Source organism: Eptesicus fuscus, chromosome 21, assembly GCF_027574615.1.
Source record: "Eptesicus fuscus isolate TK198812 chromosome 21, DD_ASM_mEF_20220401, whole genome shotgun sequence".
NCBI lineage: Eukaryota > Metazoa > Chordata > Mammalia > Chiroptera > Vespertilionidae > Eptesicus > Eptesicus fuscus.
The window spans coordinates 18630602-18643098 of NC_072493.1; the positions used below are offsets into that span (position 1 = coordinate 18630602).

At 38.6% G+C, this 12497-nt stretch overlaps 1 protein-coding gene across 1 annotated transcript; it reads right to left on the reverse strand.

Annotated features, from left to right (window-relative positions):
* Window positions 1-1213: 1213 nt before the first annotated feature.
* LOC103284549 (dnaJ homolog subfamily A member 1-like) lies at window positions 1214-2688 on the reverse strand. Its single transcript, XM_008139871.3, is given in 2 exon segments — window positions 1214-2113; window positions 2116-2688. Coding segments are annotated over 2 exon segments (1191 nt in total). The 5' UTR covers window positions 2576-2688; the 3' UTR covers window positions 1214-1382.
* Window positions 2689-12497: the final 9809 nt, after the last annotated feature.

A 12497-nucleotide genomic window follows, 5' to 3' on the forward strand; every position in this document is an offset into this window, starting at 1 on the left:
TTCCCACCAGCAGTGAAGGAGGGTTCCTTTTTCTTCACATCCTTGCCAGCACGTGTTGTTTGTTAATTTGCTGAAGATAGTCATTCTGACTGTTGTGAGGTGGTACCTCATTGTTGTTTTGATTTGGATCTCTCAGATGATTAGCGACTTTGAGCATTTTTTTCAGATGCCTCTTGGCCTTCTGTATGTACATTTTGGAGAGGTATCTATGTAGGTCCTTTGCCCATTGTTTGATTGGATTATTTATCTTCCTTTTGTTAAGTTGTATGATTTCCCTATAAATGTTGGAGATTAAACCCTTATCAGATGTAACATTGGCAAATACGTTCTTCCATGCAGTGGGCTCTCTTGTTATTTTGTTGATGGTTTCTTTTGCTGTGCTTAAGTTTTTTATTTTGATGTAGTCCCATTTGTTTATTTTCTTCTTAGTTTCCATTGTCCTAGAGATGTATCAGTAAACATATTATTATTAGATATGTCTGATATTTTTCTGTCTATGGATTCTTCTAAGATTTTTATGGTTTCCCGTCTTATGTTTAAGTCTTTTATCCGTTTTGAGTTTATTTTTGTGTATGGTGTAAGTTGCTGGTCTAGTTTCATTTTCTTGCATGTATCTGTCTAATTTTCCCAACACCATTTATTGAAGAGCCTTGTATGCTCTTGCCTCCTCTGTCAAATATTAATTCAGCATAATGGCTTGGGTTGATTTCTGAGTTCTCTGTTCTGTTCCTTTGGTCTATGTGTCTGTTTTCCTGCCAGTTACCAGGCTGTTTTGAGAACAGTGGCTTTGTAATATAACTTGATATCTGGTATTGTGATTCCCCCAACTTGGTTCTTCTTTATCAGGATTGCTGTGGCTATTCGGGGTCTTTTTTTATTCCATATAAATTTTTGGAGACTTTGTTATAGGTCTGTGAAATATGGCATTGGTATTTTAATGGGGATTGCATTGAATCTATAGATTGCTTTGCATACTATGACATTTTAATGATGTTGATTCTACCAATCCATGAACACGGTATGTTCTTCCACTTAAATGGGATTTTTTTTTTTTTTTTTAGTTTCTCTTTCTGTGAGTTCATTATTGATGTATAAAAAAGCCATAGATCTCTGGGTGTTAATTTTGTATCCTGTTATGTTGCCAAATTCATTTATTAAATCTAGTAGTTTTGGTTTTTTTTTTGTTTTGTTTTGTTTTTGTTTTTGTTTTTTTTTTGAGCTTTTATATTTGAGTTTATTCTTCATTTACCTTTTAAAACACTACTATACTTGAATATTAAAACAAAAACAATAGCAAGTAGTGAGCATATTATGGTTACAGTCCTTCACTCATTCACTACTGTATATAAAATGCCAGCAGTGAGTGTTATTCACTGGCCCCATTAAGAGGTCTGACACTGAACACCACCCCTAGGATGATGTTCATCATCCTCATATGCTTCTCCATTGTAATGACGCCGTCTTTCTTGATTTGGATCAAAGTCTACCAGTTCTACCTGGTCCATTTCATCAGTCTCTTCTACTTCCTTCCTTTCAGGTAGGAGTTTTTCCAGCAAAGAGAGTTTATCAGGAGAGAGAAAGCCATTCTCAGGAAAGTTTACCTTAAATTCGATGATTAGGCGACCCTTTTCATAAGGTCTACGATAAATTGGCATGCCTTCATTTAATACACACTTGATATCTCCATGCTTGACAATCTGACCTGGATGAGAGGTGATGACTATGGTTCGGTTGTCAAGAGTAGCTATTGGCTTTTGGAAGCCACACAATGCTTCAACCAGCTGTATGTCCATACACATGAAAAGGTCTTCTCCTCGTCGAGTGAAAACAGCATGGTCCTTCTGATCTAAAACAATGATAATATCTCCTGGCTCCAGTCCTGGTTCCTGGTCTCCTTCACCATGGAATGTTATCTTCTGGCCATCTTTCATGCCTTTATCAATATGAACTTCTAGAATCTTCTTCTCTCGAACTATCTTCCTTCCATTGCAGCTTTTACATCTATCTTTAGGACTGATCCTTTCCCCATGGCCCTGGCACTCCATGCACACAGACTGAATTTGCTGGACCATTCCAGGGCCTATCTGATGAATTCTTATTTGCATTCCAGTACTCGGCAATTGGGACAGCACTCGACTGCTCCTTTCTTACCACCTCGGCCTTCACATTTGTCACAAATCACATTCTTTTGTAGAGCTAGTTTTCTTGTTGCACCATTATATAAGTCTTCTAAGGTTACGGAGAGCTGATGCACAACGTTTTTACCTCTCCTTTCTCTCTGCATCCTTCCTTCTCCTCCAAAAAACATATCAAAGATGTCCATGGGGGATCCAAAACCACCACCTGCTCCACCTTCCTTAATTGCTTGTTCTCCTCCTTTGTCATATAATTCCCTTTTCTTTGCATCAGAGAGCACTTCGTAAGCTTGAGAAATCTGTTTAAACTTCTCTCCTTCATTTGGATTCTCATCCGGGTGGTACTTCAAGGCCAGCTTCTTATAAGCCTTTTTCAGTTCTTCCTGGGTGGCATTGGGTTTGACCCCCAAAACATCATAGTAAGTAGTTTCTTTCACCATTTTTGACAGCCGGTGAGCGGGCCGAGGCAGGCGTGGAGGAGCTGGAAAGAGCGCGTTGCTGCGCGCAGCTCAGGCAGCCGCCGCTCCTCCACCTCTCCCCGAGCGTTCTGGAAAGTTCCCTAGTTTTGTTTTATTATGGAGTCTTTAGGGTTTCCTGTGCACAATATCATGTCATCTGCGAATTAATTTAAAAACTTCTGTATTTGGTTCCTCATTATACCTGGATATCTAAAAGAAAAAAATTTTTTAAAATAGTAAAACAACCCTGATCGGGTTTCTTAGTGGTTAGAGCACCAAAGGGTGGCAGGTTTGATTCCAGTCAAGGTCAAGGGCAGGCTCAATCCAGGCTTGATAGGGGTACGTTCAGGAGGCAATCAATCAATGTGCCTCTCTCCATTGATGTTTCTCTCCTCCTCTACACACCCGCCCCCAACCCTCCACTCTATCTAAAAACAATGGAAAAATATCCTTGGTTAAGGATTAAAAAAAGAAAAGGAAAACTGTTTCCTGCAACTCTCCCATGTCATCTCTATCAAGCTGAATGTGTTGGTTTGTAGGAAAGGATTCTGATGATGGCATCTATACCAAATCAAGGTTTGTCAAATTCAAATGTGATTAGGTAAAGAGTTCACTATCTCACCAGGATTCTGATTTTGGATAGCTCTATGATTATGAGATACATTATCTGAAGAAGTAAAATTCTACTACCTGCTCATCTTCTTTGGACTTCTTGTTCAATAAATCAGGTAATTCAACAAATACTTATTCATGAATGACTGAAAAATAAACTCATGAAATGAACCAATAACCACTGAAAAAAAAGAAATCCAAAATGTATATACCTAAACCAAGATAATTGGAGAGGAAATTTCTGGATAAAATATAATCTCTTTTACTTCAAAAATAAAACTACATTCTATCATTTCACAGATTGAGAGCCCTTTTGGTTGCCCTCCTTATTCACTCACACAAATACACCTACATGCACGCACACACAAACACATGCACACCCACACATATGCCCACACACACAACATGTCAACAGATGCTCAATCTTAGAGGAAGTTCTGTTCTATGTAGTAAATTGTGACATGTTTCTACTTGTGCAATTTAGCAAATCAACCTATAAATTCTGTTGATTTTTTTTAACCTTTTGACTGTTTTTGTCTATCTTTTTCTTTAGAAACAAAGCACATTCTCAGAACTGCAAATTAGTGGAAGTATATTCTAATGCCATTACATGGCCACGTGTAAGTTTTCAAAGGAAAGGATACTGTTGGCAGAAAAAAAAACACTTCCTGTCTAAATTCTGTGGGAAACAGGAATGAGGAGAAAATAAATACCTAATTATGTCAAGTTTGCGGCTTAATTTAAAAGCCTTTCTGCCGTACAGGGTCCTTTTCATTACTGCTGTGAGCTGCTCTCTCCTGTGATCTTTCATGTGTACTGCCATCTGTTTTTAAAATGTCTCGTGCTCCTGAAATAACACTGCATGTGATCCACTGTCTTTCATTCAGTCCACTGGGACGATGTGGAAGCCCCCACACAGTGTGACGACAAAGCTCACTAGTTTCCATGAAAAAAGGAACACAAAGTCAACTGCAGAAACCCAGTATGTTCTCAAACTTCATCTGGACCACAGCCTCTGGCTTGATAAACAGCTCTGCCTCTGATTAGCTGTATGACATCAGGTAAGTTAGCGTATCTTGCTGATTTTCGGTTTTCTCAACTTGTGTCAAGGACAGATACACTAGATCAAAACTAAAGGACTTCCTAGAGATAAGGCGTCTATGAGTCGTGGAGTGTCATCCACACATCCTTAGGAGTTGCTGCTCTGTCTGCAAACACACACAGATATAAGACTTCTACACCAATAAATCAAGGCTCTGACAGATTCACAAAGTGACATCTTGCTCAACATTTAATTCCAGGCTTGATTTTATAGCATCCTGACGTGTTTTTGTTATTGGTGGTGGTGGTGGTTACTGGAAGAATACTGTAGTGGAAATATGTGAACAAAAGTAAGTCTAACTCATTGTACAAAGAAATACCCATATGCGTATGTTATTATATTGTTGCATATGTTTATAGTATTTGATATAATGGAGTATAAGAATTCATTAACTCAACAATAATCAAACTTCAACTACATTAAGGATCCAAAAAGTGAAGGACATTGAGCTCATCCACGTTTTGTCTTATTAGAGCTTACAGCTTTGCCTTGCATATAATAGATATTTAATAAATACTTGCTGATCTTTAAAATTTTATGATTCCATGATTATAATTATTTGAGTGGAAGAGGTCAGTTAGCACATGTCAAAACAGTGCAGTCTGCTCAATGCCTGATACATGGCAAACTTAACTTTTAAATAAGTAATATTAAAGAAATTTGAACAAAAAATATTTGTTTATAAGGCCAACATTTTATTTCTTTCTAGGATTATATTGTGAACATGATCATTCTAAGGAAATGATTTAAAAATATACAAAAGATATATGTAGAAGAATGATCAGTCCAGAGATTTATAATAGCAAAATATTTTATATAATTTGTTAAAACCTGTGTTGATCAAGGTAACTTTGGGCATCTATATTATGCATTTAAAAGGGTAATAATATATACAATAGCTAATTCTAAACTAAACTAAAATGTAAAATAGAAATTGTGTAGCTATTGCCTGACACTGATTTAAATTTATTTCTAGAAATATGATATGATTTGCTAATATAATGAATTAAAATTGTATATACAGTAAAATATTTGCTTATTTTAAAATATTGTTACTTATATTGCAAGTAACAAAATTTAATGTTACATATAAATAATGCATAATAAAATTAATAACACACTTTATATGTGACAAATAAAAATTCTTTAATATCAACATTAGCTAACTTAAATTCTAGAACTATGGATAGATTTTATTTTTCATACCCATTACAAATTTTCTCTGTGTAAATATTAAAAAGATTACTTTTTCCCTGATTCCTTCTTTTACATACTTCTGTTTCAATTTTATACTGCTACTCAGCATTTGTGAGGCTTGAACAACTCAAGTTTTCTTCCGTGCCTTCACTGTGAAATGAAGGGAGAGGCTCAACTGAAAATTACCTGGACCGATGGCCTAATCAAAAAGGTGAACTAGCCAAATGGAGCAGGTCACTCAACCATTATTTAACCTGCGTGGAAGCATAGATTGAAACATCATATTAATTCCAGACAAATGAGTGAACTGCACAGGTATACATACTATCCACTCATTATCAGGCTCTTGAATGCAGAAGGTGCAAACTCAAGTGCCTACAAAGAAGTCAAAGTATTGTAAGAAATGCAGAAGATTGAAGCTAGCCATAAAGCAAAGAGAGGCCACAGGACTGATGAGGAATAGGGCAGGTCGGAAAGTGCATCTTCCACGTGTCCAAAGGGCACACCCCCACAGAGCCCCTGCTGCCGGCTGCCGAGTGAGCATGTGGTTTCTGCATTGCCAGATCATTGACAAGAAATCCAGCATTTTTGGTAGTTTCTCAGGGCTAACCACAAACTCTATTGCTAACCTTTGTCTTTGCTGTTATTTGTAACACCTTGATGGCCATAATTTTGCATACAAAATTTTGTGTGCAGTAATGTAGGACTGGTAACACAAAAAGCATAGGAAGAAATGAAAAAGAGGACATTTACCGGCTCTAGAAACAGCAATCCTAAAGACTAGTCTGTTTTGACCAAAACAGGACCTTCAATTGGACATGGCCACGCTCCAGCCACAGCACAAGGAAGGAGCCTTGGAATAATACCCTACATCATTCTCCTCCCCCCGCTCCCCATCCTTCCTTCTCTGTACCTCCAGCCTGAGCTCCCCTTGAGCTAAGCCCAAAGAGAAGCCAGAGAGCGGGGTGAATAAGGTCAGGGAGAGAGGAGCCGGAGAGGCAAGAGAGAATACCTGGCACAAATCCGAAATAACTGCTCATAAAGTATTAAAGCCAGAGTTTATGTCAACAGCGCTTTGTACCTTTCAAGTAGCCTGCTCTTTTTCTTTCCATCCAGGATATTTATAACCAAATACAATCATTTCGCCGAAGTGTAACCAAAGATAAATTAATGTATGACTTTATAGCTCCACAATCGAACAGGCTGTTAAACAGCATGATCGAATTAAAGGTCCTGAAAATGGCATAACTAATGGAACTGTCTTGGAAAAAAAAAAAAAGTGCTAATGCGGAGGTTCATGAAATGTGTATGAACCGTATAACATATTCATGCCCTATTACTGAGAGTTTCAAAGGGTCTCACTGCTCAAGATAATAGGCCTTGATTCAATTCAGTCTGATGTGGCATGAATTTCATGTGCTAATTAGTAAAGCATTTCTTAATGATTAAGGGGGAAAAATCAGATAACATTTGATTGGAAACCCAACTGTCAGAGATGAAACATAGCTACAACTGGGGTTAGAATGAGTGCCATTTATTTTGAATTCAGGTGTCTTAATTATGATAATTAATGATTGTATTCTCTCGGTAAATGAATCCAACCAACATGATAAGAATATGGTAATTAATGTGTGTTTTTTTTAGAGTGGGAAATTCAAACAAATGACATCAATAATAATGTCCTTTTTTGCATTTTAAGTTTAGTTTTCCATCAAAGTGTGTTTTTCTCCTTTAGTCATTTATGAGTTTTATATATTGTTACTACTTCAATAACAGGTATATTTCTAGGAGTTTATATCTGTTGACATTGGATTTGTGACAAGAATGTAAGATATTTCCTAGCCATTGAAGTTATAGGTAGTGAATCCTGCTCTTTATCAGTGCTACAAACGTTTGTTAAAAATAGTGTGGAATTTGTCAGACTCCAGTGCCTGGAGTTAATAAAGATAGGTAACTGACCCAGTAGATACAGGTTAATATGAATAGCATTACATGAGGATGATTACATAAAATTTGATAGGTCATTTAAACTCTGATTATTCCAAATGTAACCTAATCACAGGAAATGGGTTGTAGAGGCTCACATATGATTCTTGCAGGGGTTTCACACTGACATGGGTTGATGCAGATTTCGTCACCTCTTGCCTGGCCTTCTACAGGAACTGCTCTGCCTCCATGCTTGCCCAGCTCTATTCCTACTTCTGTTACCCAATACTTTTTCCTCACTTTAATTGATAGTAAAGACCTCCACGAAAAGATGCCAACCTTCCTTCCATTCTCAACTTCCACTTTTATTCCATGTGCGCCTTACCCTTCCATTTGCTTGGTTGTTTACAGGTCTTTCATTCTTCTGCCACCTTGGGAAGGCCCCTCCCTCTCCACCCAACCTGGCTCCATCCTTTGGGAAGGTGTTTGCAGAGCTTCAGGAAAGGTTCTTCAGAAAGACCTCTCTGGAATCGAGCTATCTCTGAAATGACTATCACAGTCAACGTATCAACACTTTTCTTCCCCACAAGATTGTGAGATGCTTGAGTACAGCTCTCCTTCCTGCCCCTCCCCACACGCCCCCTCCACCCGACACACACACACACAATGCCTAGAACACATTTTGGCATAAGATAGATGTTTAAATAACATCCTCAATAATAAGACAGATCGTCCTATCTGGTTTGGCTCAGTGGATAGAACATCAGCCTGCAGTCTGAAGGATCCCAGATTCGATTCTGGTCAAGGGCACATGCCTGGGTTGCAGGCTCGATCTCCAGTAGGGGGTGTGCAGGAGAGAGCCAATCAATGGTTCTCTCTCGTCATTGGTGTTTCTATCTCTTCCTCTTCCTTCCTCTCTGAAATCAATAAAAATATTTTTTAAATAATAATAAGATAGATTGATACATTGTCCATACATTGATAAAACAAGAGAGGCACCTTTAAGGAGTTGTCTTATTCACTATTTAAGAATACTTAGGTTTATTCTCTATATTTAGAAGAGTGTGAGACTCATTCTGTATTGCTTTAATGTGTCAGACAACTGTTGACCACTAATCTACCAAGAAAAGGGAATTAAATGCTATTGTGGGGAGGGGCCAGGTAAAGAGGTGATATATTGCTCCTAAGCCCCAAAACAAATTAATTAGTAGAGGCAAAGGAAAAGTCTAGCTCATAAAACTGTCTGTATGGAAAAAAAAAGGAAAATCACATTTTTGTTTGCTATTTGGCAAAGAGGGGGATTTTTCAATGTCCATTCTGGTTGGTGGTGCAAAAAGAGTTATAAAGAAATAGAAGCTGATCAAAGTAATGAAAAGACCACACCTCAAAGCAGAAGAGAGAGGATGCTGTGACCCTATTTCCTGATGCAGAGCTAACGGTTAAGTAACTGTGTAAACAAGTAGACATGTCCCTCAGTTCAAAGTGAAAATTCATTCATCAAGAAGCTTTTTGTTGATTATTTAAAACCCTAAGTTGAAGAAAATGTTTCTTTTAGTTTCAGGCAAATGACTAATCAGAGTGGGTCCCAACAGACAGAAAGAACCAAAGTTTCAGTATGTTCTGTGTGTAAAAAAAGTGGACATGCACAGATATTCGAGTGGCCATAAGGGTAGACTGGGAGAAACTGTAATTATTCTTTCTATTCCATAGTAAATGTTTTCTATTACTAGCATGCTTTTTATATGGAAACCACACTAGTCTATTATTTTAGTCAGGCTGGACTAAGCCATTAGTAAGTCCACAATTCCTAAGTATTGATGTACAGTAACTATATTTGCTTTTAGCATGTTTTGCATGCCCTCACCATGGTCTTGTACAGGAGAATAATATTTCTAGCTTTATTTCTGAATCTCATGTACTGTACACAGAGAGTAACTAAGTTATAGGATACCAAAGTCTACACTGAGCTAATACTGATTATTATCCTTGTATGTCATGATGATTCTCACTGGGGGGGGGGGTGGGGGGGCCATTTGGGAGAAGTGGGATGGTAGCTGAGATTTTTCTTTTAATTGTTCCAGCAAAGCACCTTTTTATTTAAATAGATTTCTTTCTTGCCATTCCGTCCTAACATAATTTAATTGCAGAAGCAATACTTTCTGGATTTTTGCCACAGCTTAGGTTGTGTAGTTTTATTTTACACTTGTGCTATCCATTAAATTAATTAAGGTTATTGACATTTTCTTTATTTGTAAGACTTTTCATAAAACTAAATCTATAAAACAAAATCATGCCATCAAATGCATGTAGGAATGTCCGGCTAGTGTCATTATTACCTCATTTTAATACAAGGGAAGACATTAGCTCATAGAGTCCAGAACCTTTTAGCAAAGCTGTTGCCAATTCAGAAATGAACATATAAGCTTATTTTTTTTAGATCAACTTTTTAATATATTTTATTGATTTTTTACAGAGAGGAAGAGAGAGGGATAGAGAGTTAGAAACATCGATGAGAGAGAAACATCAACCAGCTGCCTCCTGCACACCCACTACTGGGGATGTGCCCGCAACCAAGGTACATGCCCTTGACCGGAATCGAACCCGGGACCTTTGAGTCCGCAGGCCGATGTTCTATCCACTGAGCCAAACCGGTTTCGGCAGTATATAAGCTTATTTTTATTATGCAACTATTGAGAAAGCAAGTGAGGCTTCAAATCCACCAGGGTTGCATAGGAAAGTCAGGATACACCATTCTAGGGGGATTTATGACCAAGACCGCCAGTATTCTCACCTCCTATAGATTAATCCCTGCAAACTGATCACTGAGTATCTTTCTTTCCTAACAACAGAAAAAATTCATAAGCCACAGAATTTTAAAAACTAAGGTGTGTCACTCTGGTTTTCTTTTCAAAAAAATATAAATAAAGAGAAATGTGAGGAAAGACAAAACCAAGTTCCAAAAGAAAAGACCCACAACATTGTTGTTTTCTTTGTTTCTTATGGAGCAGCTTCTATCGATTGGAGTTGCTTTGCAAAGAGAGAAAGTAGGAGCTAGGGGCCAATAAATTGTGTGTTTTCCCAACTCAGTTCCTCTGCCTCTGCAAGAGGCATTTCCCCTGATAGCTTAAGCCTTCTAGAGGCCATAATTCTTGCTTTTCCACCCACATACACTTTTACATAAAACAAGAAAGACTGCCACTGTATGCACTCCAGAGCAGTCCAAATGCAGTCCTGAGGAAGTTATTCTGCAGTTTCCTAACTCCACTTCCCCTCTCCTCTGCTGAACCGTACAGAACGCATGCTCTGAAGTGTCCATCTATCACCGCACCTGTCTGAGGCACTGCTCTGTGGCAGAGGTTGGCCTTGCTTTTCATATGTCATTTCCTGAGCATTAGTGACACCATCTTCCTCATCCTCGTTAGCTTTCACGATGCAGTTGAAATCTTGGGCCATTTCCTGCCTGAAAAATGTCCTCAAGAAACGCTTTGGAGGTCATTGTTTTCATATTCATTTCCTGGATATTTCTTCCATGGTGTGCATGAGATGCTTCCAGCAGCGCTACTGCACAAGGTTGAAATGTACTGGTTGATGGAGTCAACTATAATACAGCCCATTTGTGAAAGGGTAGCTTTTTACTTCAGTGGGCAGAAATACAATTTAAACATCTTAGAAGTATAGTTTTCAGTAAAATCAGCACCAAATGGGGTGTGTGGAAACACAACTAAACCACTTGAATCTTTTTGCTGAAGAGTAAGTTGAATGCCACGCTCTAGGGAGATTACATCTCACTATTCTCTCAATGGGAGTTAGAATGTACAGCCACTGCTGTTATTGTGGCAAATAATAAACATTAGTCTTCAAGGATGTAAAGAAAAAAAAAATAGGCACAAACCAAAGCAGTGTTAACTGTGAGTAGAGTTCATTTCGTCTCTTTATGTCACCTCCCGGTGGCTCTTGAATAACGATGTTGACAATGATGATGGTAGTCACTATCATGGGCGTTATACCAAAAGCTGTGTGTATACTACACTGAGTGGCCAGGTTATTATGATCTCTGAACGCATAATAATCTGGCCACTCAGTGGATATCCTATATAATAAAAGGCTAATATGCAAATTGTCCCCTCGACCAGGAGTTCGACCAGCAGGCAGGCCGGCCAACCGCCCATGTCCCAACCCCTGGGCAGGCTGGTCGGACCCCACCCATGCACGAATTCATGCACCGGGGCCTCTAATATATACACACACACTGAGTGGCCAGATTATTATGCGTTCAGAGATCATAATAATCTGGCCACTCAGTGTATATTGTTCAGTGGCCACTTCACAAAATCAGAGAGCTATTGCTATAATGCTGAGGCACACGAGAAGATGAGTAATGAGTATTGTCCAGAGATTGAGGGCTTCATGTGGGATTCAGTAACTGAGCATGACTTTGTTCATGCAGGTAGTTTACATTTTTAAATTATCCCAAGGAATGGGATTCAGGGAATTGAAAGAGGGAAATAGGAAGGAGGGACAACAAATTCAAAGGGGTGCTACGGATCTGGTCACCAGTGTGGGACACTGGAATGCATGAAACAAGAAGAAACTTCTTGCCCAGCTGGTGTGCTTCAGTGGTTGAGTGTCAACCTATGAATCAGGAATTCAGGGCTCAATTCCCAGTCAGGGCACATGCCCGGTTGTGGGCTTGATCCCCAGTAGGGGCATGCAAGAGGCAGCTGACTAATGATTCTCATTATTGATGTTTCTCTCTCTCCCTCTCTCTGAAATCAATAAAAATATTTTTTTTAAAAAAAGGAGAAACTTTTAGGGGGAGGCTCTTAGAAGTCACATAGAATGTACCTCAGAATCCCCCCAGTAAAAGGAAGAGAGTGGTATGAAAATACCAGAACCTACTCAGGAGCTGTCCCATGCAGTGTTAACTCCTTCAGATTTCCATATGCAGCACAATCACTATGTGTAGCCGTTTGCTACAGCAACATCTCGAGTAAAAAGGCTGGGCCAAGAGGATGCAAAGTGGAGCATAATATTCTTTCCAAGGACCCTTCTCGTTTATCGCTATTA